A 25427-nucleotide genomic window follows, 5' to 3' on the forward strand; every position below is an offset into this window, starting at 1 on the left:
CTTAAAAAACAAACACATAAGAAACACTTAAAGGTTGATACTAATGGGAAACAAAGAAAAATCCTTCACAGATGTACATATATAATTGTATGACGGTATACACAGTTACTTCTTTTTTGATGCACCAAAGAGTAGCTTAATTTCTCTTCAAGAAGTTCTTAGAATCTTTGCAATCTAATTAATTATTTACACTCTAATAATAAATTACAAATATTTGTAATCTAATTGTTAACCTAATTAATTAATTATTTGTTTTTTGAGACAAAGTCCCACTCTGTCATCCAGGCTGGAGTGCAGTAGTGTGATCTCAGCCCACTGCAACCTCCACCTCCTGGGTTCAAGCAATTCTTATGTCTCAGCCTCCCAAGTAGGTGGGAATACAGGCATTTGCTACCCCACCTGACTAATTTTTGTACTTTTAGCAGAGATGGGGTTTCACCACGTAGCCCAGGCTGGTCTCAAACTCCTGGTCTCAAGTGATCCACCCGCCTCAGCCTCCCGAAGTGCTGGGATTACAGGCGTAAGCCACTGTGCCTGGTCTAATATAAATATTTAAATTGAGATTCAAAATGTTAGTGTCTACATTTTAAAACAAATGAACAAAAACTTATGTGGCAAATTTATTCTCTTCACAATTGTAGCCCTCAAATTAGCACAGTATCCAATTTTTTCTTTTCTTTTTTTTTGAGACAGAGTCTCACTCTATCGCCCAGGCTGAAGTACAGTGACATGATCTGTGCTCACTGAAACCTGCACCTTCCAGGTTCAAGCGATTCTCCTGCTTCAGCCTCCTAGGTAGCTGGGATTATAGGCACACACCACCATGCCTGGCTAATTTTTGTATTTTTGTTAGAGACGGGGTTTCACCATGATGGCCAGGCTGGTTTTGAACTCCTGGCCTCAAGTGATCTGCCCACCTCAGCCTCCCAAAGTGCTGGGGTTATACAGGCATGAGCCATAGCACCCAGCCCAATTTAAAAAGTTATTATTAGTTTCCCACTGTATTATAAATAAAGCTCCTGTGAACATAATTTATTTCTTAAAAATAGATTCTTAGATGTGACTGAAAATCTTTTCTCATTTCAAAAGCTCTTGATACAAAATGGCAACTTACTTTCCGGAAAGATCATACCAATTGATGACCTCCTTGTAGTGACAGAGTGCCCATCTCGCTTTAGTCTTAGCTTTTTAAACCTCTGCTAATCTAAAAGATGAGGTGTTACATTATTTTCATTTTTATGGGCTATTATTATTTCTTATTTTGTGAATTGATTTTTTTGTGTCATTTGTCCACTTAAAAAAAAATTAGAATTCATTTCTGTAAGTCTTACCTCAATCATTATATCCAAACAAGAGTCCAGATCCCCGACTTGCAGCTTATTGGTGAGGCCTTGCAGCAACATGTGAACAGTGAAAGTCAGCACATGGACCTAAGGTGAGATGCAGAGTAACAATATGAATGTTAACAATGTCACAGTAGGAAAACACAAGATCTAGGAAGCACTGCAAAGCGCACACTCAGAGTTTATATGTCTTTTATTGCCAGGAGAAGCTGTGACAAATGACACACAGTTATTTCACTATCTAAAATCTTGTAACCAACTGATCACTTTGTACCAAAGGTGTTCAGAAACACACTACCCTTCTTAGATCTATTGTTGGGACTAAACCAGGCCAGTGATTTATAAAGAGAGGCACAAGAGTCTTGAACTTTATTTTTATTTATTTATTTATTTATTTTGGAGACAGAGTGTTGCTCTTGTAGCTCAGGCTGGAGTGCAATGGCGCGATCTCAGCTCACTGCAACCTCCGTCTCCCGAGTTCAAGAGATTTTTCTGTCTCAGCCTCCCGAGTAGCTAGGATTACAGTCACCCGTCACCGTGCCTGGCTAATTTTTTTTGTACTTTTAGTAAAGGTGGTGTTTCATCATGTTGGTCAGGCCGACCTCGAACTCCTGACCACAGGTGATCTGTCTGCCTCAGCCTCCCAAAGTGCTGCGATTACAGGTGTGAGCCACTGTGCCTGGCCAAGAGTCTTGAACTTTAAAAAAAGAAGATCAACCTGTGAATTAAGGAGCTTGCCCATGTTGAATGCAATCAAGCTTGTAAATAAAAGGTTATGAAGGAAACAAGCTTTTGCACCCCATAGCAACCAAGTTGATGTTTCCTGAGCGCTTACTCCAGGGTGCGTACTGTATGAATACTTTGCGTGTATTACATCATTTAAGCCTCACTCAGCCAGTCTATGGAGTAGGTACTACATTATGAGCAGTTTTTAGATGAGGAAGCTGAGGCACAAAGAGGTCATGGGTAGGAACTGGTGGAGTGAAGATTAGAAGCCAGTCTCAGGCTCTACAACAGGTTATCCTGCCTCTCAAGCTTTTTGAATTCTTTATGCTGCTTCTAGGGCTGTGAAATTATCAAGGTAAATATCGGATAATGGTCATAGGCTAAGGAAACACATTTAGTTGTCAAAACATAGACTGGGTCTTAAAGGTATAGTTTCTTATGTACCTCCTTGTGACCATTTATTTTTTTTGGAGGCAGAGTCTTGTTCTGTCATCCAGGCTGGAGTGCAATGGTGCGATCTCAGCTCACTGCAACCTCTGCCTCCTGGGTTCAAGAAATTCTTATGCCTCAGCCTCCAAAGTAGCTGGGATTACAGGCATGTGCCACCATGCCCAGCTAATTTTTATATATACCTATTTTTTAGTAGAGACAGGGTTTCAGCATGTTGGCCAGGCTGGTCTTGAACTCCTGACCTCAAGTGATCTGCCCACCTCAGCTTTCCATAGTGCTGGGATTACAGGTGTGAGCCACAGCATTCAGCCCCTACTTGTGATCTTTAAGTACTTTTATATATAGACAGGTTCCCAATTTACATTGTTCTGATCTATGATTTTTCAACTTTATAATGGATTTATTGGGACACTGTCTCATCAAAAAAGTCAAAAAGCATCTGTATTTGAAAACTTTGCTGTGAAATTTATATATATATATTTTGAGACAGGGTCTTGCTATGTTGTCATGCTGGTTTTGAATACCCTGGGCTCAAGGTGTTCACCTCCCACTTCGGCCACCTGAGTCGCTGGCACTAAAGGTGCATACCACTGTGCCCAACTTTCCTATAACTGTAAAAAATCCTTTTGGTGGGGGTGAGGATGACGAGCGATGCTCGAAGAGAACAATTTTGGTACAGTCTACATGATTAATACTAAAGCTGAAATCAGTTGTTCTCTCAACTCTAATTTAGTTATTTTAACAAATAATGGGATAGACTTGAAGAACAGATGGTTAGAGAAAAAAAGGGCTACTCATTTAAATACCTCAGGTGTTCCTTAAAAATGTGTGCATGAATCCTCAAGAACAGAGATGTATTCCTCCTTGTATGTCCAGTTCCCAATAGACCATGTCTCGCAATGCTGTGGTGGTGGCAGTGGCCTTGAAATGGGGACGGGTGGAGCTACAACTCTGGGAGGGGAAGTTCCCTCTACATTCATTGGAACTATAGTTCTGAGAGGGTTGGCCTAGTCTAGTTGCTTTTCTCTTTCTGTCTTGCCATTGTTTGGCCCCTGACATGGGCACAGCTGCAGGAGGCACATGGCAGAGTGGAAAAAATAAAGCCCCAGTTTTCTAGCAGAAAGACTTAAACGAATGCAAAAATTAAGTGTCAGCAAAGAAATAGAAGATCTAAAGAAAAAATAAATGAATATTTTAGAACTGAAAAACCCAAAAACTGAAATAAGAAACTCATTGGATGAACTCAATTGCAGAAAGATATGAAAGAGGGAAGAGTCAGTTAACCTGCAGATAGACTGAAATAAATTATCCAACCGAAACAGAGTGGAAGAAGAGCAAAATACATATATATATATATATGAATACAGCCTCAGGAACCAGTGGGAGAAAAACAAACATTCATTTCACTGGAGTCCCAGGAGAGGAGAAAGAGTGCACTGCAGGAAACTTATTTTAAAAAATACTGGGGCTGGGTGCGGTCGCTCGTGTCCGTAATCCCAGCATTTTGGGAGGCTAAGGCAGGCAGATCTCTTGAAGCCAGGAATTTGAGACCAGCCTGGATAACATGGTGAAACCCCATAGCTACTAAAAATACAAAAACAATTAGCTGGGCGTGGTGGCTCATGCCTGTCATCCCAGCTACTTGGGAGGCTGAGGGATGCGAATTGCTTGAACCTGAGAAATGGAAGTTGTAGTAAGTCAAGATCACACCAGTGCACTCCAGCCTGAGTGACAGAGCAAGACTGTCTCCAGAAACAAAACAAAACGAAACAAAAACACAAACAAATACTGGCTGAATCGTCTTCAAATGTGGCCAAGAAGCTCAGCAAATGCCACACAAAGTAAACCCAAAGAAATCCACACTTAGACACATCATGATCAAACTGCTGAAAAATAATGGCAAAGCCTTTAAAGCAGCCGAAGATAAACAGCACATTAGTAAGAAGGGGGCAACAAATTGAATAACTCATCAGAAAGGCAGGAAGGGATGCTTCAAAATTTGTAAGTGTGATGATGGGGTTTTTGTGTTTATGTGTGAGATGTGTCTCCTTCAACCTTGTTACAATAGTTGGGCATTATCTGCCTGATGTGGAAAAAAAAGAAAAGACAGGTTGGAAGGAAGTAGAACAATATTTTTAAAGGAAAGAACTAAACAGCTAAAAAGAAAGAACCATTAAAGTGAAATTATATATCCAGCAACAATATGTTTCAGGAATGAAGGTAAAAGGAAGACATTCATAGAAGAAAACTAAGAGACTCTCTTCCCACCGCGCCTGCTCCGCAGCATTGCTAAAGGACACCCTCTAGACTACGGGAAAATGATATTAGAAAGAAGTGTGGAAATTCAGAAATGAAGGAAGAACAGCAGAAACAGTACATATCTAGGTAGAACAGACTACTCTCCTCTTTTTTGGGGGGGGGCGGTGGGGACGGAGTCTCGCTCTGTTGCCCAGGCTGGAGTGCAGTTGCGCAATCTCAGCTCACTGCAAGCTCCGCCTCCCGGGTTCACACCATTCTCCTGCCTCAGCCTCCCGAGCAGCTGGGACTACAGGCGCCCGCCACCACACCTGGCTAATTTTTTGTATTTTTAGTAGAGATGGGGTTTCACCGTGTTAGCCAGAGTGGTCTCGATCTCCTGACCTCGTGATCTGCCCGCCTGGGCCTCCCAAAGTGCTGGGATTACAGGCGTGAGCCACTGTGCCAGGCCCAGACTACTCTCCTCTTGAGTGCTAAAAATTTGTTTGACAATTATAAGTAAAAATTGTAATACTGCCTAATGAAGTTTTCAATATACGGAGATGTTAATACATAAAGAGCTATAATACAAAGGATGAAGGGCAAAGGGACCTACAGGGTGATATGGTTTCTACGTTCCACTTGAATTGATAAAACACTGATTCTCAGTAGACTATTGAAAGTTAAGTTAATATATGGTAATCTATAGAGCAACTACTAAAAATCTATACAAAGAAAGATAGTCAAAATGAATATGACATTTCTTAGTGTGTTAGACTTACAGTCTATAGACTAGGAACCTTACCCATTAACAAACTAGGATGTACAAGGTAAAGCTAACTACCAGGAGTCTTAATCATATAGATGGTACCAAAATTGTTTTCTTCAAGCATCATTCTTCATCCCCAACCCAACAAGTAACATGGCTGCTTACTTGAAAAGAACAAGCTATAGCGTTCCTCAAACTTCAAATCACCCAGGGATCATATGAAAATGCAGTTTCTGTAGGTCAGGTGTAGGACCTTTAAATCCTGTATTTCTCACAAGCCCCAGATGCTGCAAATACTGTCTGTCCAGGTGCCATGGTTGGAGCAGCAAGGGGCTAGATACCACATAACCACTCGGAGTGCTGCGTATTCCACTTGGTGCTCTTATTTTATTTTATTTTTTTGAGACAGGGTTTCACTCTGTAGCCCAGACTGGAGTTCTGTGGCACAAGCACAGCTCACTGCAGCCTTGACCTTCCAGGCTCAAGCAATCCTCCCACCTCAGCTTCCTGAGTAGCTGGGACCACAGACATGTGCCATCAAGCTTGGTTATTTTTATTATTGGTTTTTGTAGGGAAGAGGTCTCACTATGTTAACCAGGCTGGTCTTGAACTCCTGGCCTAAAGTGATCTCCCTGCCTTGGCCTCCCAAAGTGCTGGGTGTACAGGCATAAGCCACCGCACCCAGCCCCTTATTTTATACCTTACATTTTATATTCCAACTATTAAACAAATATGTATGTTCTTTATTGTTCACACCAGTGATAATACAGTCAATACACATTCAAATATAATTATACTAAGAACTCAGAGAATATAAAGCTTGATATGAAGTAATTTGAGAGAAAAAGGTAGGTCATGTAACCCAAGCCTATGAGGATCTTTTAAAAATCAGATATAGGAACTATTTAAATAACAGATTTCCTTAATACTAATTAGAAACTTTTGAATATTACTGCTCAGTGTCTCAGTGGATCAAATTTATTAAAGCCAGGCCCGAAGTTCCATAACTTGCAGTGTTCAAGTTGCAAATATTTTAACTCCAACAGAACTTGAATATAAAGCACAAGAGGCAATTTACCTGGTATCCACGGACAAGGGTAGTCTGTAATTCTTTTAAAACATATTGGAGGAAGTGCACACCAAGATCCTCTATTATTTTCGCAAGGGTGCTGCGTGCAATGTCTCTGATTTCTTGGGCTCTGTTCTTGAGTAGGGCACACACTTTCAGCAAAATACTAGAAAATGAGAAGTTGAAAAATGACTAATCAAATAAACAAAGCAATTAAACATATACATATCCTTTTGTCTCTTAATTACTCATAACTCAAATCTTCCCTGTTAAGATTCCAAACCACAGCAAGTTATGATATTACTTTCCCTCTTCCTGACAAAAGAGGTTCAAAAACAAGGAAGAAAAGAAGCAATTTTTGAGTTTCACTAAACTTCTAATTTGTTACAAAACATACCTTGGCAGATTAGCTTCCATAACTTCTTGTGGAAGGGACTGCATTAGTTTAACCATGGCAAACGCTAACGGAACGCGAACCACTTCCTCATCATTCACAACCTTTGACTTGATGAGCTTGTGTTCTTCTTCTCTTTTGGTCTGCAAGAAACATTTAGGTTAAGTTATAATGAAAATAAACGGATCAGTGATCTACCAACACCGCAACCTTGTATTTGAAAGACAAATTTTTCTAGAAGGATGGATGATCATTTAAAAACAAGAAAGAAAAGAAAGACAGCTCTTTCTATAGATCTTAAGCCCATTTCTAAGTTTATTTAAAAATAAACCAAATCTCTAATTTGAGGATAGCCCTCTAAAAATTATAAAAATAACGGGAGTAAGAATGTTCTACTTTTCGAAGAAGCCATCAGAAAAAAAAATAAAGCCAAATTTTCACCAGTGTGGATTTTCACTGCTGTGAAGTATAGGAAACTCATATAAAATGTGTATCAGTTGGAACAGTCAGGTGTTTGAGTGACACTGTTAGTATATATAAATACAGGGCCTCAAATAAAAGTTTATTTACAAATATACAAAATATAGAAAAATACAAATCAATATTATATGCCAGGAGTTAGCAAACTTTCTCTGAAGAGGGCCAGATAGTATTTTTGGCTTTATGGTCTCTGACTTAACTCTGCTGTTGTGATAAAAAGTCAGTACTAAACACTATGTAAACAAATGGGTAATCGTGTTCCAATACAGCTATACAAAAACAGGCCACATGCTAGATTTAGTCCCTGAGCCATTGTTAGCCAACCCGTGTTTCGCCCTGAGAAGGAAGGAAAGGCTCTGGCTTCACGAGAACGCACTGCTAAATATTATCCCTGTTAACTAAGAGAAAGATGAATTTTGAATAGTGCAGAACTAACCAAAAAGTACAAAAGGGAAACATATTCTAATTTTTAATAACCTTTTTGGGACACGGGAGTCTCTTAGTAACTACTTTGGAGATGGAAAAGCATTTATCTACCACATCAAAATCATAAAGAAAGAGCGTTACTGCTTAGTTGCAGCAGGATAAGCCTGAAGTTGAAGAGATAAGAGTAGAGGGGTGAATTGTGAAGTGTTGAGATAAAAGGAAATCTAAAAGCTGAAATCAATCAATAATCACTAAGAGCCTCAGTATGACAGGGCTCCAGCAACACCAGAATTCACACAGACCTGCTGGACCCCAAATAAAGTTATTACCGTAGATGCAAGACATTTATGTAGCCTGGGTAGAATATCCCCGGTTATGGTTCCTTGGATATTTTTAATTGTTCTCTCTAATTCTTCCTTGTTTTGAGGTAGGAAAGAGACAGGCTTTGTGATACACTCGGATTCTTTAGCTGATGTCCCTCCAGAGTCAGCTGGATCAGGGGTTCCCGGCTGTTCCTGGTCTAACAAACTCTTGCATGTATTTTCCTTCTCTTCCTCATCCACTTGCTCTAATTCCATGGCCTCAGGCTCTGGTAACTCAACTGCTTCAATGGCATCTATGTTTAATAAACAACAAAAGTCACCTTAAATCAAATAAGGAAACCACACAGTTGTGGTAAGCAGTTTTTCCCACCAACATCCAACTTCTGATAAAAAATATCTAATCAGCAACTGTGGGCAGGCAAGGTAAGTGCTGAGGAAAGAGTAGTAAATGAGAGGGCTACGGGTTTTGCTTTCTCACAGTTTAGAGTTTAATGAGAGAGACAAATAAACTGCCGATTATAAAAGAACACAGAACAGCAAGTACAGGGTAACTGGGGAACACACTGGGAGGCTTGGGGGGCAGGAACGTCTTAACCAAATAAAGCACCCTCCATTCATGAGCATGAAAATCCTAATGACAGCCAACTGCCCATAGAGTCTTTGTCAGTTTCTGGTATGCAATCTTACAACAATTTTACAAGTTAGTGGGGATTCCTCTTTTCCAATCATCTGAAATAGCTGGTATAGGTTGAAATGATCTACCCCTTGAATGGCTGGTAAAGCTTAGCTATAAACCAATCTGTGCCTGGTGTTTTCATCAGATGATTAACTGCAGATTCAATTTTTTTTTTTTTGAGACAGAGTCTTGCTTTGTCACCCAGGCTGGAGTCAGTAGTGTGATCTCAGCTTACTGCAACCTCTGCCTCCTGGGTTCAAGCAATTCTCGTGCCTTAGCCTCCTGAGTAGTTGAGATTACAAGTGTGCACCACCATGCCCAAATAATTTTTTGTATATTTAGTAGAGACAGGGTTTTGCTATGTTGACCAGGCTGGTCTCGAACTCCTGGCCTCAAGTGATCCACCTGCCTTGGCCTCCCAAAGTGCTGGGATTACAGGCGTGAGTCACCATGCCCCAGCCTAACTGTGCATTCAATTCCTTTAATGGTTAGAAATCTATCTAGATTTTCTATTTTCTTCTAAAGTCAGTTTTTGTATTATATTTTTCTAAGAATTTGTACATCTCAGCCAAGTATTAAAATTTATAAATACAAAGATACCTTTTGACTTAATTGTGACCCTTTTTAATTCCTAGTAATGTTTATTACATCTTCTATTTTTACAGATCAATCTTGTCAGGCATTTGCCAATTTATAATCTTCTAAGTAGCTGGGATTACAGTTGTGAGCCATTGTCCCTGGTCCAATTTATAATCTTTTCAAATACTTATTTATTTTTAGCTTTGATTTTTTTCTATTGTATCCAGTTGATTTTCCACCAATTGCTGCTCTAATTTTTAATTACTCATTTTCTTACACTTTCTTTCCATTCATTGTGTAATGCTCTTTTCACACAAGAAGGTGATAAAATTGGATTTCTATATAAATAATCTACAGCTCACATTTTTTCACTGATACAATTTAGACTAACCTTCTCTTCTGTTAAATAAAGTTTTCCAAGAATACTTAAACCATTCATTTTAGCTTCCCTCCTGACTCATTAACTGGCCATTGCTAGTAAGAGCAGACAAAGGGAATACGTTGACTGTCACCATCTTTAACTCATTATCATAAACTATCCAAGAATAAGATAAAAATCTTGTTTAAGAAAGTTTAAGGGGCAGGCATGGTGGCTCACGCCTGTAACCCCAGCACTTTGGGAGGCCGAGGCGGGTGGATCACGAGGTCAGGAGATTGAGACCATGCTGGTTAACACAGGGAAACCCCGTCTCTACTAAAAATACGAAAAAATTAGCCGGGCGTGGTGGTGGGCGCCTGTAGTCCCAGCTACTCAGGAAGCTGAAGCAGGAGAATGGCGCAAACCTGGGAGGCGGACCTTGCAGTGAGCTGAGATCGTGCCACTGCACTCCAGCCTGGGCAACTGAGAGAGACTCCGTCTCAAAAAACAACAACAAAAACAATAACAACAACAAAAAAACGAAAAAAGTTTAAGAAACTTACTTTCTTCATTCTCAACTTTTTCCATTTGTTCTTCAAGAGTTTTGTGGTCAAAGTGGAATGCTTCTAACACTATTACTAGCAAACTGTTAAAAAAAAAAGTACACAGAAATGTTCATTTGATTATTAATATCATTGGACTATAAAAGGAGAGGAAATTTAAACACTAATAAACATTAAAATTATTTTTATTAGCACTTTTAATTTTAACAAGTATTAGCATAACCTTCTTAATACAAGATAAAAGTAAACTGAGATACAGAAAGACTAATTCAGAAAATATTTTTAAAATTACATTTAAAAAACAAAACAAAAATAAGAAGTTTGACCATACCTGACACCCAGTTTTTGATTGATCTGTCCCGTTTGTAAGACATGAATGAAATGTTTCAAGTAATACATATATGCTGACCAAGAGAGATGTTTGCAAATGGCTCCAATAACCTCTGTGGCAGCAATGGTTATATTTTCATGCTGTAAAATAAATCCAGAGTATCAATGCAGAACAAAGATTTGCTAATAAAATGCAAGGCTAACTCAGGATATTGAAAAACTTAGTAGGTTCTCGGTAATTACAGAAGAGAAAGAATGCCCAAACTATGCTCATTTTTCCCTCTAACCCTAGGAAAACATGTTATTCATTTAAAGGAATTACATCATCTTTTAAAGGCTATTAACATATTTTGGACTCTTTTCCACTCAGACCTCCTTAATGGGTTCAAGACTACAGAAAGCGAATGAAATAAATTCAATGTAGAAAAACCGACAAATGACAAAAATTATGTATTGTGCTACTCAGTCCTCAAAAGTACACTGTGGGTGGTGGGGGTCGAAGGGAGGAAGATAATCAGGAAAATTAGCTAATGCATGTTGGGCTTAATACCTAGGTGATGGGTTAGTAGGTACAGCAAACCACCATGGCACATGTTTACCTATGTTAACAAACCTGCACATCCTGTACATGTACCTGCAACTTTTATCAAAAAAAAAAAAAAAAAAAGTACCCTGCCTCAGAGACATCTCTTTCAGGCCATGATGAAAAACAGAGAGTGGATTTACCTGTAGACCTTAAACTAGAAAAGCAGGCAAAACACATGAAACGGGCCAGGCGCGGTGGCACACGCCTGTAATCCCAGCACTTTGGGAGGCCGAGGCGGGCGGATCACAAGGTCAGGAGTTCAAGACCAGCCTGACCAACATGGTGAAACTTCGTCTCTACTAAAAATACAAAAATTAGTTGGGCATGGTGGTGAGCACCTGTAATCCCAGCTACTCAGGAGGCTGTGGCAGGAGAATCGCTTGATTCCGGGAGGCAGAGGTTGCAGTGAGCCAACATTACGCCACAGCACTCCAGCCTAGGCCACAGAGTGAGACTCCATCTCGGAAAAAAAAATACATGAAACAACAGTTTCCAAACCTTGGATATCAACCACTGCAGGCCAGTGATCTCTGAGAGAAATAAATAAATAAAGTGAGGCTTATAATTAGCCCAATTTACTCTGTGGAGAGAACCGTTAAGTTGCAGCACAGGAAGAGAAACCAAAAAGAGCCCAGTGGTCTTCCCGAGTTAGAAGACAGGGTTGAGGCTACGGTAGCTAGAGTCCACGGGGCACAGCACCAGAGAGAAGAGCTGCACAGAGGGAAGCTGCACAGAGCAAGCCCCTTGAGTCTTCGGCTGAGTACTGAGCAGTAAGCATGAGTAAGGAAGACATGGGAACAGAACCAAAGAAGGGAACAGGCAAAACAATCATCAAAGACCATATAAGGTTGAGGCTAGTTCACAGTCGCATCAGCCAGAGTGAAATACCTCATGCTACACAGGGCATTGGGTATTTAGGTCCTTAGAATGGCAGTGTCTCAGTACCAGGACCCTATTAGCCATAGACTAAAGGCTGCTCCTGCCCTAAGAGAGCTTGAAAGCAAGATTCTAAAGAATTAGACTGTTCACAAGTAACCTAACTGCATCTGAGAATAATTCTCAGGAATACTTAAAGACATCCTAATGTACCCAACGCCCAGTAAGGTAAAATTCATAATGTCTGGCACCTAATACGAAATTACAGCTGGGCATGGTGGTGCCTGCATGTAGTCCCAGCTACTCAGGAGGCCAGTGTGGGAGAATCACTTGAGACTAGCCTGGGCAACAAAGCGAGAACCCCATCTCTACAAAAAATAAATTAAAAATTAGCCAGGTGCAGTGCTGTACACCTGGAGTCCCAGGTACTTGGGAGGCTGAGGTGTGAGGATCATTTGGGTCCAGAAGTTTGAAGTTGCAGTGAGCTATGATCATACCACTGCACTCCAGCCTGAGAGACACAGTGAGACCCTGTGCAAGTTTTCTAGCAGGCTTGGCAATAATTTATAAAATTCTCATATGGTTATAAGTGGTTAAAACTTTAATACTTAGAAAAATAAAAGAAGTGAGAGGAAAGCATAAGAATGTTAAGGAGAGACATGAAAGATATTTTGAAAAGATGAAATTGAACTTCTAGAGATAAAAAAGACAATTCTGAGAGGGAAGATTCTGAGAGGGATGGGATTTACAGCAGATTAGACAATGCAGAAAAAAAGATTAGTGAACTTGAAGACAGAGCAGCAGAAAAATGAAACAAAATAAAACCCAGAAATAAAAAAAAGATGAAAAAAGCAAAACAATATAAAAGCCTCTGAGCTATGGGACAACTTCAAGTGACCTAATAATGTACACTGGAGTCTCCAAAGGCAAGAAGGGGACCCAAAAATATTTAAAGAAATAATATATGAAAATTGCCAAGTTTGGCTGGGAATAGCGGCTCAACCCTGCAATCCCAACACTTTGGGAGGCCATCGCAGATGGATCACTTGAAGTCAGGAGTTTGAGACCAGCCTGGAAAACATAACGAAACCCCGTCTCTACCAAAAATGTAATAAAATTAGCCAAAAGTGGTGGTAAATGCCTGTAGTCCCAGTTACCAGAGAGGTTGAGGTAGGAGAATCACTTGAACCTGGGAGGGAGAAGTTGCAGTAAGCAGAGATTGTGCCACTGCAGCCTGGGTGACAGAGTGACATTCTCACTCCAGCCTGGGTGACAGAGTGAGATTCTGTCGCCAAAAAAAAAGAGAGAAAAGAAAATTTTCAAGTTTTATGCAAACTACATATCTATATATTCAAGAAGGTCAATGAACCCCGAGCACAAGAATCATAAAAGAAACGACACTAAGGTACTCATAATCAAATGGCTTAAAACCAAAGGTAAAGAGATACATTTTTAAAAGCAGTTAAGAAAAAACTGCTTTTTTTCTTAAAAAAAAATCCAGAAACTGTCTACAAGGGCCAGGCCAAACAATAACAACAACAAACAAACAAACAAAACAAAAACAAACAACCCCAAACACATTACATTCGGGGGAACAAAGTTAAGAATGACTTCTCATTGGAAATAATACAAGCCAGAATACAGTTGAGCACCATCTTTGAAGTACTAGAAGGAAAAAACAAAAACAAAAACACAATAAACCTATCAATCGAGAATTCTGTACCCAGCAACATTATCTTGCAAAAACAAAGACAAGCAAAGACAAACAAAAGCTGCAAGAGTGAATCACTAGTAGACCTGTACTAAAAATTAAGGGAAGTCTTCTTGCCAGAAATAAAATGAAATCCAGGCACAGTGGCTCATGCCTGTAATTTCAGTACTTTGGAGGCTGGGGTGGGAGGGTTGCTTGAGGCCAGGTGTTTAAGACCAGCCTGAGCAACAAAGGAGACCCTGTCTCTACAAACAAAAACAAAAAAACAAGAAACTCACATACACACAAAAAACAAACAACAAAAAAATCCTCCTTTGTTTCCTGCCACAACAAATAAATAAGAAATTTTAAAAATATAATTAAAAGAAGAAAAATGATACCAGATGAATATCTGGAACTTCACAAAGAAACAAAGAGCACCAGAAACTATAAATGTGTAAGCAAATATAAAAGACCTTCTCTTTATTTTCAAAGAGCTCCTTAAAAGATAATTGACTACTTAAAGCAAAAATGACAACAATGTACTGTGTAGTTTAAAATGAATGGAGAGGCAAAAACCTATGGCAAAAATCCCTCAATAACTAATAAGCCAATGGAGATAAAATAAAATCTCAAAAAAGTATAATTAATCCAGCAGAAAAAAAGATAAAGAGAAAAAAAGAAAAAATTGGGTCAAATGGAAAATAACAAGACTCAGATCTAAACACAACCTTATAAATAATCATATTAAATGCGAATGGTCTAAATACCAATTAAAAGGTTGTTGGACTGGATAAAAAGCAAGACCCAGTCAAAAGCTACCAATAAGAAACCAACTTGAAATGTAAAGTCATAATTAGGTTAAAAATATAAGGCTAGAAAAGGATATACTGGCAGGGCGCGGTGGCTCACTCCTGTAATCCCAACACCTTGAGAGGCCGAGGTGGGTGCATCACCTAAGGTCATGAGTTCCAGACCAACCTGGTGAACACGGTGAAGCTCCATTTTACTAAAAATACAAAAATTAGTTGGGTGTGGTGGCAGGCACCTATAATCCCAGCTACTCAGGAGGCTGAGGCAGAAGAATCACTGGAACCTGGTAGGTGGAGGTTACAGTGAGCTGAGATTGCGCCACTGCACTCCAGCCTAGGTGACAGAGTGAGACTCCATCTCAAAAAAAGGAGATATCATGTGAACACCAAACAAAGCTAAGTATACTTTATTTTTTTTTCCTGTCTACATGCCATTCATATTTCAATGGCATCAAACAGTTAGGTTATGCTTACTAGCTTTTTAAACCAGAATATAAGAGAGCTATCTTTTAACTACTTAGATAATTCTTTTAAACATTTTGAATAGCCTGAAACAACAGAGGAAATCTGCTATTGTATAAAGCTATGTAATCAACAGTATAAATTTAAGTCCCAAATCCTGACATCACTGTAATTAGACTTGAATTTATATGATCATTTAATACCACCTTTCATTAATCTTTTTTTTTTTTTTCAAATAGTCTTGCTCTGTTGCCCAGGCTGGAGTGCAGTGGCACAATCTCAGCTCACTGCAGCCTCTGCCTCCTGGGTTCAAGTGATCCTCCTGCCTCAGCCTCCCGAGTAGCTGGGATTACAGGCATGCACCACCATGCCTGGCTAATTTTTATATTTTTGGTACAGATGGGTTTTTGTCATGTTGGCCAGACTGGTCTCAAACTCCTGACCTCAAGTGATCCACCTGACTTGGCCTCCTAAAGTGCTGAGATTACAGGTGTGAGCCACTGCACTTGACCTCATTAATCTTTTTAATCAATAATTACTTATCTAGTCTTTACTATGTGCCAGGTACCATTCTAGGCACTATATAATATAAAGGTTAAAACAGCCCTAAGTTCGAATATCTGTTCTGACTCTGGGCATCTCTGAGAAAGTTATATAACCTCACTTCTTCTCAGATTGCTCTCCTGTAAAATAATACTTGAAGAATAGTCCCTACCCTACTCCAGAGGGTTGAGTTGTTGTGAGAATGAAACACTTGAAATAGTGCCTGGTACCTGGTACGGTATTAATGATACCTACTATTTCATTTCACTTCTTGTAAGTCATTTGTGAAAATAATGACTGCTCACTAGGGTAGTTAACCAGATTTAAGTGCTATGACACAAAAATAAAAGTATGCAATTTTAATAATGTGATAATTTCTAGGAGGAAGAATATTTTGTGGTGGGTCTTTGTGAGCTAATAATAGAAAAAAAACACAGATAATAGCCATCATTTAGATAGCATTTACTATGTGTCAGGCACAGTTCTAAGAGCTTTAGAACTATTCTGAACCTCTAATTACGGTGGTAACATCAACACAGACACCACCAACTCCATCTATATTTTGGCAAAGTGTGTCATGGTATGGCAAGAGTGTCCTTGGTTCCTAGATCTAATGACCTACCTTGAGCATTTTCTCATCAAAAATTGGAGTCATGGCATAAGGCATGATGTAATTCTGAAGAGATTTAGAAGACAGAACAACTTTGCCTTCCATTAGTTGTTTTGCAAGTTTCTTCAAGGCTCTTGCTCTTCTGTGGATCTATGAGTTAGATAAAATATGAATTAGTTACTAAATAATCTCACCTTCAAACAGCTCCATTTTAGTATCATATTCTCTTTTCATGAATAGATTAAAGGAGTGGCTGGGCGCAGTGGCTCATGCCTGTAATCCCAGCACTTTGGGAGGCCAAGGTGGGCAGATCACCTGAGGTCAAGAGTTCGAGATCAGCCTGGCCAACATGGAGAAACCCCATCTCTACTAAAAATACAAAATTAGCTGGGCATGGTGGCACATGCCTGTAATCCCAGCTACTCAGGAGGATGAGGCAGGAGAATCCCTTGAACTCTGGAGGCGGAGGATACAGTGAGCTGAGATCGCGCCATTGCACTCCAGCCTGGGCAACAAGAGCGAAACTACATCTCAAAAAAAAAAAAAAGAAAACACAGTCTATGTGTTACATGAGCAAACACCTGTGCCTTGATTTGCTTTCAGAGATAGAAGCCATAGCACTTGTTTAAAAGTGAACCCAAAGTATTTATACTTCTTAGGAAAAGGCAGAGAAAAGCGACACTAGTATTAACTGTGGTTTGTGATACCACCAAAGAAATCAGAATCCAGGAAATGATCATCTTAATACAAATTTCAATGATGATCATAAAGGCTAAGGAAAGAGAAGCTTAAACCTTTTCGGAAAGTTAAAACACGTCTTTCCAAATGAGGCAGAACTGTTTGAAGTATTTCACAGTTAGGAAAAGCAGAATTGTCTTCTACCTGAATGTGCTTCATGTTCTCAAAGAAGTCCATTTCTGGGTCATGGTAATGAGTAAGCTGTACCAAGTCTTTGAATTCCAGTTGGTTTGGAAAGGTTTGAATTAAACAGGAAAGTATCGTGGTATAATCCTGTTGAATACTCTAAATATGAAGTGAAGAAAAAAATATTTTATTTTAAAAAGAATTTGCTTCTGAGATAATATGAGGAAAACAGAAAAAGACATAATATTTTAAAAAGTAAAATATTTCCACTGTTAAAAAAAAAAAAAAGTCAGGATTGCTCGAGCCCAGGAGTTTGAGAACAGCCTGGACAACATGGTAAAATCCTGTCTCTACAAAAAATACAAAAATCAGCCAGGTGCAGTGGTGCATTCCAGCCTGGGCAACAAAGTGAGCCCCTGTCTCAAAAAACAAACAAACAAACAAAAAACCTGACAGCTGTATTAGATCAAAAGTGACTGGTGGCCAGGCATGGTGGCTCATGCCTATAATCCCAGCACTTTGGGAGGCCGAGTCGAGTGGATCACTTGAGGTCAGGAGTTTGAGACCAGCCTGGCCAGCATGGTGAAACCCCATCTCTACTAAAAATACAAAAATTAGCTGGGTGTGGTGGCGCGTGCCTGTAATCCCAGCTACTCTGGAGGCTGAGGCAGGAGAATCACTTGAACCCGGGAGGCGGAGGTTGCAGTGAGCCAAGATCACGCCACTGCAGTCCAGCCTGGGCAACAGAGCAAGACTCCATCTCAAAAAAAAAAAAAAAAAAAGTGACTGCTCTCCTTTCTAGTGCCACTCCCATTAAAAGTCTGGTGACTATGTACTCAATCAAATATTCTCATTAAATGCACTAAGCCTTACTATTTTTCTATACAACAGTAGCAAATGTGGGAAAACAAAACAAAACACAGCCTCAGACAGCAGTGCCTAAAAGACAAAGTTATATACCTCTGTCTGGCTCTTCAGACCTTTCCTCAATTTCTCCAGGAGTGAACGGTGGATGATTTCTCTATAGTCTTTCTCTGTGACGTTCAAGGCAGCTAGCTTTTTGATGATACTCATCAGGCACATGCTGGCATTATCACTTAAACTCATATCTCCTAACTGCAAAAAAAAGAGAGAAAAAAAAAAAGCCAAATTATCCTCTAATAACTACAATATGGAATTTTACTTCCCAGTACAAGCATCTACAAAATTCTGTCACAGTGCTTGTAAAAATGCCTACTAAGCAAGTTCCCACAAATACTTCATACCTAAGGGAGAACCAAACGTGGGGCTATGAGGAATATAATACTGTAAATGGCTGAAAAACCACGCTTCCCAAGAAGTGTCACTTAATTTCAGGTAGCACTATGAAATGTCCTTGTTAAGTAGTTTTACCTCCCAATGCAGGCAGTCTAAAAGGTTCACTAAAGCCAGTTTTCAATATTCAGTATCAGGTCATTACTGAAAATGATAGAACTGGCTGCTCTGGAGTTTGTGGTTTGAAGAACGTCAAAGTGAGTGTAGGGAAGGTATCCTTGACTCAGCCAGCCAGGCAGTGACTTAGAATTTTTTGTGCTGAGTTTTGGCATGATTATGAAGAATGAGCATAAAATGGGGAGATTATTTTTTCATAGATTACATAATCCTTAATATTAGATGAATAACTATAAAATGCCACAAAGAGATCACTGATGCTACTACACAGTTAACAATAATCAAAGGTTTCATTTTCGGCATTTTTGGATTTTAATTCAGTTCAGCAACATAGCACTTAATATAATCTAAACACTTTTTATTTCTCTTATAACTTCAATAAAAAGGGATAATTTTCAATTAGTATAGTTACGTGTTTAAAAATTGACGTAACTGATACACCAAAAAATTCACCCTTTTAAAAAATTTACAATTTGGCTGGCTGTTGTGGCCCACACCTATAATCCCAGTACTTTGGGAGGCCAAGATGGGCAGATCACCTGAGGTCAGAAGTTCGAGACCAGCCTGGCCAACATGATGAAACCTTGTCTCTACTAAAATGCAAAAATTAGGTGGGTGTGGTGGCATGCCCCTGTAATCCCAGCTACTACTCAGAAGGCTGAGGTGGGAGAATTGGTTGAACCCGGAGGCGGAGGCTGCAGTGAACCAAGATCACGTCACTGTACTCCAGCCTGGCTGAGAGAACAAGATCCTGTCTCAAAAAAAAAAAAAAAAAAAAAAAAGTACAATTCAATGGTTTTTAGTATATTCAGGAGGTTGTGTGATCATCACCACTAATTCCAGAACATTTTCATCACTCCCAAAAGAAACCCTATACCCATTAGAAATCACGCCCCATTCCTCCCTTTCTGCAGCCTTTAGTGACCTAATGTACTTCATCTCTATGGACTTCCCTATTCTAATACATAACTTCTTGATTTTTTTTCAAAATGCTTTCATATGTGTTATTTTATTCACAATATTTGCCTTTCCAATCATGACAATAAGTGTTTTGCCAGACAAAAGATTCTTCACATAATGAAATTTAATCCTAAAAACTTTTGTCCCCCCTCATAAAACAAATTTAAAGATTAGGTCATTGTATTAGGCAGCTGTATTACCAGACCAATAAAAAATAATTTATGAATTTTGCTCTAATAACCTACCTCTAGATTATAGAAACAATTATGCATAACTGGAATTAGGTAGTTAACATCCACAATTTGCATTTCTTTAATATAAGAGGTGATCGTCTGGAAAGTCTCAAAGCGAAGGTCAAAGTTGATATCATCAAGATGTCTTTGATCGAAGGCGTTAAGCTATAAGAAATGTCATTGAAATTATATAAATGAAGGTATATAAATCGTAAGTAAACAAAAATGATAATACTTTTGAAGCCAAAGAGAACCCTTCTTTCTTACCTTGACAACATCAGTAATATATTTTAACCCACTCTCAAAATCAGAAAGAGTCTGAAAGGAAAGAAAACAGTATATTACCTTAACTTTTCTGCCCTCCTCCCCTCAGTTCCCTGTCCCCACTCAAATTCGTATAAAAACATCACCCTGGCATGAAGAAAGCCCCTAATATGGTTTATAAGTCATAATTACATTTTTTAAAAAAGGGTGATTTGGAGTAAAAATGAATAGTACAGACCTCGAAAACTGTACAAAGCAATTTTCTTGACAGTTTGTTCTTAATAACTGAGAAAAGTTTTGCTATAGGCTTGAGGAAGCTTGTAGGGTCCACACAATGCTTTAACAAGTTTTGTACTGTCACCAGAATATCAACCTCTGTATCCTTGAGAAGAAATATGAAGAGAAGTCATATTTCAGTAAGTTATAAACTGGTCAAATTATACTTTAATATATTACAACATAGAAAACAATTACAAATAAGATGTGAAAGTAATAATTGGAAAAATTATTTTATCATCTTTTAAAAGTTTTTAGCATTTTAATTTAATGTAAAATCCTTAAGAATGTGTGAACCAGTTTCTTCCTTTAATTCTAATAAGCAATATATGTAGTTTTGAAACATAATTTCTTCTATTGTCTAATCAAAAAAGATACAAGAAAATGAGCTTGCTGAAGTACAGTAGTCCCTCAGTATCCAAGGGGGACTGGTTCCAGAACCCCAAAAAATACCAAACTCCAAGGATGTTTAAGTCCCTTATATAAAGTGGCATGGTATTTGCATATTACCCACACACCCTTCTGTATGTTTTAAGTCACCTCTAGATTACTTATAATACCCAATACAATGTAAATGCTATGTAAATGGTTGTTATACTTCATTTTTAAACTTTGCATCATTTTTATTTTTATTTTATTTATTTATTCATTTCGAGGTGGAGTCTCTTTTGTCCATTCTGGAGTGCAGTGACATGATCTCGGCTCACCACAACCTCCACCTCCTGGGTTCAGGTGATTCTCCTGCTTAAGCCTCCTGAGTAGCTGGGAGTACAGGCACATGCCACCATGCCCGGCTAATTTTTGTATTTTTAGTAGAAATGGGGTTTTACTATATGGGCCAGGCTGGTCTTGAACACCTGACTACGTGATCTGCCTGCCTTAGCCTCCCAAAGTGCGGGGATTACAGGCATGAGCCACCACGCCCAGCTGGTTAAAATTTGTATCATTTTTATAATTATATTGTTATTTCTCCAAATATTTTCATCCATGGTTGGATGAATTCACAATGTGGAAATGTGAATACAGAGGACCAATTGTATACACTTCTGGTTGTCTACAGATCTATGGTCTTCTAAATTGAACAACTGTGTGGTGAGAAATGTTTAGTATCACTACTGAAGTCTGACAAATGAGCATGAGCCACTGGAGGACTCTTAATTAAGACTGAACTGTGGTTTGCAAATCATATCAGAAACACTTAGCTGTGTCTGAATATTAAAAGTCTGATTTTTATTCCGTTTTGCCACTGTGATCTACAATTAAGATTATACAATGAGGCTGGGCACGGTGGCTCATGCCTGTAATCCCAGCACGTTGGGAGGCCGAGGCAGGCGGATCACCTGAGGTCAGGAGTTCGAGGCCAGCCTGGCCAACATGGTGAAACCCCGTCTCTACAAAACATACAAAAAAATTAGCTGGGGGTGGTGGCAGGCGCCTGTAGTCCCAGCTACTCGAGGCTGACGCAGAAGAATTGCTTGAATCCAGCAGGCGGAGGTTGCAGTGAGCCGAGATTGTGCCATGGTGCTCCAGCCTGGGACAACAAGAGTGAAACTCCATCTCAAAAATAAAAAATTTACACAATGCACTTCTTGGGTTCCAGGCTTGTTAGAGAAAGAAAAATGCCTGAAATGAATCAGAAGCTAAACAAGGGAAACAAAGGGGCTAGTACTTTGTTATTGTTGTAGATGATGATGTCTCCACTTTTCTTGCCTGCCTGCCCCCATTCCTAGTGTCTGTCCTAAGCTTTTCCCTCTCATTTTAAAATTTTATTTATTTAATTAATTAATTTTTTTTTTTTTTTTTTGAGATGGAGTTTCATTCTTGTTGCCCAGGCTGGAGTGCAATGGCGCAGTCTGGGCTCACAGCAACCTCCGCCTCCCGGGTTCAAGCAATTCTCCTGCCTCAGCCTCCTGCGTAGCTAGGATTACGGGCATGTGCCACCACATGTGCCACCGGCTAATTCCGAATTTTTAGTAGAGATGGGGTTTCTCCGTGTTGGTCAGGCTGGTCTCGAACTCCCGACCTCAGGTGATCCGCCCACCTCAGCCTCCCAAAGTGCTGGGATTACAGGCATGAGCCACCCCGCCTGGCCTAATTTTTGTATTTCTATATAAAGTCTTTTAAGTTCCTTGGGACAAATGCATCACAAAATCTAGCTAGTAAAAGTGCTGCTCGCAAGTGAACCTAGAGATAAAGCGCTACTCTAAAGACAGAGTAAGTGTCCTATGAGTTTTTACCTCAGCAATATTGCCACGGTGGAGGAATGGAAGGAGAAGCGTAATGAGTAGAGAACTTTGTTCTTTGTCTTTCATAAACTTGCTGATCCTAAAGAAGGAAAAACAAGTATGTAAGGACCATATACAGGAATATTTCTCTAAGAAGTTAAACTTCTTGTAGAAAAACATCAGTGACTAAAGACACAGTTTTAGCATTCCAATACACAGCTAGCTTTTAGGTATGTGCGCATGTATAAAAAGTTTACCTCAGTTACTTAGCTGTGCTCACTCTTACCCCTCTCCAACACCAAGCTCATGGCTACTATTCTATTTATTTTGCAATATCTGATTGTGTGGGTTACAGTAAACAGGTGAATAGGTGGGTTAGAGTGAACTCCAGTCCTGTAATTTGGCAATTAGTAATTGCTTTATTTTACAAAGAAACAACATTTTTAAGTGCCAAGACTTAAGGGTTTATGTACAGTATTTCAATTTAACACCCATAATAGCCCTGCAATATAGGAATCGTCAGCCTCATTATGCCCAGAGAATAACTGAAACTCAGAGAAACTGATGTCTCACAGCTAGAAAGAAGTACAGCAGGTCTTTTAAACTCTCGTCTTTCTGGCACCTAATCTCTTCTCATCATCTTTCTACTACCACATAGCCTGGGATGAAATTTAATGAGTGTATTTAGTATGATTTCCCATTCTGCATAACTTAGAAATACAACGGTATTTTAAAAAGCATTGCAAAGAAGTTTCTAGAAGATTCGAACAGATCATTTTTTGTTGATACTGTTTTAAATAACAGAAAAAATATATTTTCAACAACTAAGCCTTGTAATGGTCAATTTAAAATTAAGATAGAATTGTTTCTTGCACTCAGGTTTATCAACGTTTCCCTTTACCAAAATCACAACAGACTCCTAGGTCTACTGCCAAAGAGACTCTTTAAAAACCCTTGTGAGATCTTCCTGACAAAAAAACAGAACAATCTGCTCTTTCAAGTTAATTATTTTTACCATTACACTAAAGAGTAAAAAATTGTAATTCCACAAAACTCAAAATACACAAAGGCTAAACAAACAAATCTATTAGTCTACTTTAGGATTTTGAAAAATCTGTTCCCCTTAATTTTATTAAACAAAGGCAGATGCTATGAACGGTTTCTAGTAAGTATTCCAGCAGTGAAAGGGAATTCTGCATTAACTTAAAAATAAAGGGGATTCAAAAATACTAAAAAAATTTTTAGCTCCTTATTGCCAGGTTCAAACACCTGAAAAACAAGGTAATTTCTTAAATTTTTATTTTATTTTATTTTGTGACAAAGTCTCACTCTGTCACCCAGGCTGGAGTGCAGTGGTGCGATCTCGGCTCACTGCAACCTCCGCCTCCTGGGTTCAGGTGATTCTCCTGCCTCAGTCTCCCGAGTAGCTGGGATTACAGGTGTCCACCACCAGGCCCAGCTAACTTTTGTATTTTCAGTAGAGACAGGGTTTTGCCATGTTGGTCAGGCTGGTCTTGAACTCCTGACCTCAGGTGATCCACCCACCTCAGCCTCCCAAAGTGCTGGGATTACAGACGTGAGCCACAACACCTGGTCAAGACAATAATTTTTTAAAAAGTTAAAACCAAGGATGGTAATGTTATCTTTTAAGTATCAACATATCACTTACTTTGAAAGAATGCCAAGCTCTTTACTGACTTGTGCTCTATTCTTTTTCTTTTTCACCTTTTCTGCACTTATTGTGGTTTTGCTGAGATATTGAAGAATTGCAGGTACATGAGGTAGAATTAATCTTCCTCCTATTGTGATAGACTCTGAAATAGATAATGATTAATGTTTTGATTTTAATAAACTCTCTTAAGGCATAACTGTACAAAATCTTCATGATGATAAGAAAAGCACTCAACCACTATGAACATTTAGTTAAATTTTGATTCTAAATAAACAACTTTCTTCTTACTTAAAATAGCTATATTACTAGTTAAATCAAGAACTTATTTAAGAGACCTTTGAGGCTTTATTTAAACCATTTTTTGGTAATAGTAAGGGAATTATTTGGGATAATATGGTAAGAAGAATGTAGAGACATGACAGTAGAAATCATTTTCATAATTTCCTGGAGGAGAGTTGAGACTTCTTGAAGAGTAAATAATCTATTCTTACAACTGCAAAGAAAATTCAGTTTATATAAATTAGTATTAGTTCCCAGAGAAAAGAAACTTATGAGCATATGCTCTCAAGTGAGTCAGATTATACTGATCTTTTTTCTCTTCTGAGGAAACAATTGCTACATCAGAAGTCTAAGAATTATCTGCTTTGTCATCATACATACCACCTATGTTTTCTGCTATGCCAGGGTATACACATCCAGTTACCAGCAAGTTCAAAACTGTTTCTGTGGGCTCGAAATCCGGAAGGTTAAGAAGGTCATCAACTATGTCCATTACAATAGTAGCTGTGGCATCAGAAAGATTCTTTGCTGAGAGAATTGCAAAAACATTGGTCAGGATATCACATTCTGGGCGCCCAGGCTTCTGTTTAGCCAGCAAAGGGAAATACCTGGAAGAAAAAACATTGTAGTAATCATCTTATTCTCAATGTGTTCACTTCTAAAAACATGTCCATATGAATTTTCACCATGAGTTTAACAAATATATATGCATATGTGTGTGTGTATATCCACATTAATAAGATTATTCAAAGGAGAATTACATTAAATCTAAAATTCGATGGATAATAATTCTAAGTATTACCTTACAAACATATTACTTAGGCACTTTATATATATTTCTCATTTAATTCTCACAACCTTTCTATGTGGTAGTATCATTATCCCCACATTATGGATGAGAAAACAGATTTGTCTGAAGCCAC

At 38.8% G+C, this 25427-nt stretch overlaps 1 protein-coding gene and 1 non-coding gene across 3 annotated transcripts in view; one reads left to right on the forward strand and one right to left on the reverse strand.

Annotated features, from left to right (window-relative positions):
- UTP20 (UTP20 small subunit processome component) overlaps window positions 1–25427 on the reverse strand; it is a 109233-nt gene that overhangs the window by 23477 nt on the left and 60329 nt on the right. For both annotated transcript variants that reach the window (XM_033220907.1, XM_033220908.1), the window contains exons 30-44: window positions 24886–25112; window positions 24223–24367; window positions 22566–22653; window positions 20291–20434; window positions 20056–20106; window positions 19801–19953; window positions 18125–18280; window positions 17183–17323; window positions 16313–16450; window positions 10723–10862; window positions 10392–10474; window positions 8222–8508; window positions 6990–7129; window positions 6602–6758; window positions 1332–1430 (exon numbers count right to left, since the gene is read on the reverse strand). In XM_033220907.1, coding sequence (XP_033076798.1) covers window positions 1332–1430; window positions 6602–6758; window positions 6990–7129; window positions 8222–8508; window positions 10392–10474; window positions 10723–10862; window positions 16313–16450; window positions 17183–17323; window positions 18125–18280; window positions 19801–19953; window positions 20056–20106; window positions 20291–20434; window positions 22566–22653; window positions 24223–24367; window positions 24886–25112 — 2149 coding nt within the window. The remainder of the gene's footprint in view (window positions 1–1331; window positions 1431–6601; window positions 6759–6989; window positions 7130–8221; window positions 8509–10391; window positions 10475–10722; window positions 10863–16312; window positions 16451–17182; window positions 17324–18124; window positions 18281–19800; window positions 19954–20055; window positions 20107–20290; window positions 20435–22565; window positions 22654–24222; window positions 24368–24885; window positions 25113–25427) is intronic.
- Window positions 4507–4608, forward strand: LOC117091266. The gene has a single exon (XR_004440371.1). It is a non-coding gene; the product is annotated as a small nucleolar RNA U13 (small nucleolar RNA).

Source organism: Trachypithecus francoisi, unplaced genomic scaffold (genome assembly GCF_009764315.1).
Source record: "Trachypithecus francoisi isolate TF-2019V2 unplaced genomic scaffold, Tfra_2.0 Lachesis_group11, whole genome shotgun sequence".
NCBI lineage: Eukaryota > Metazoa > Chordata > Mammalia > Primates > Cercopithecidae > Trachypithecus > Trachypithecus francoisi.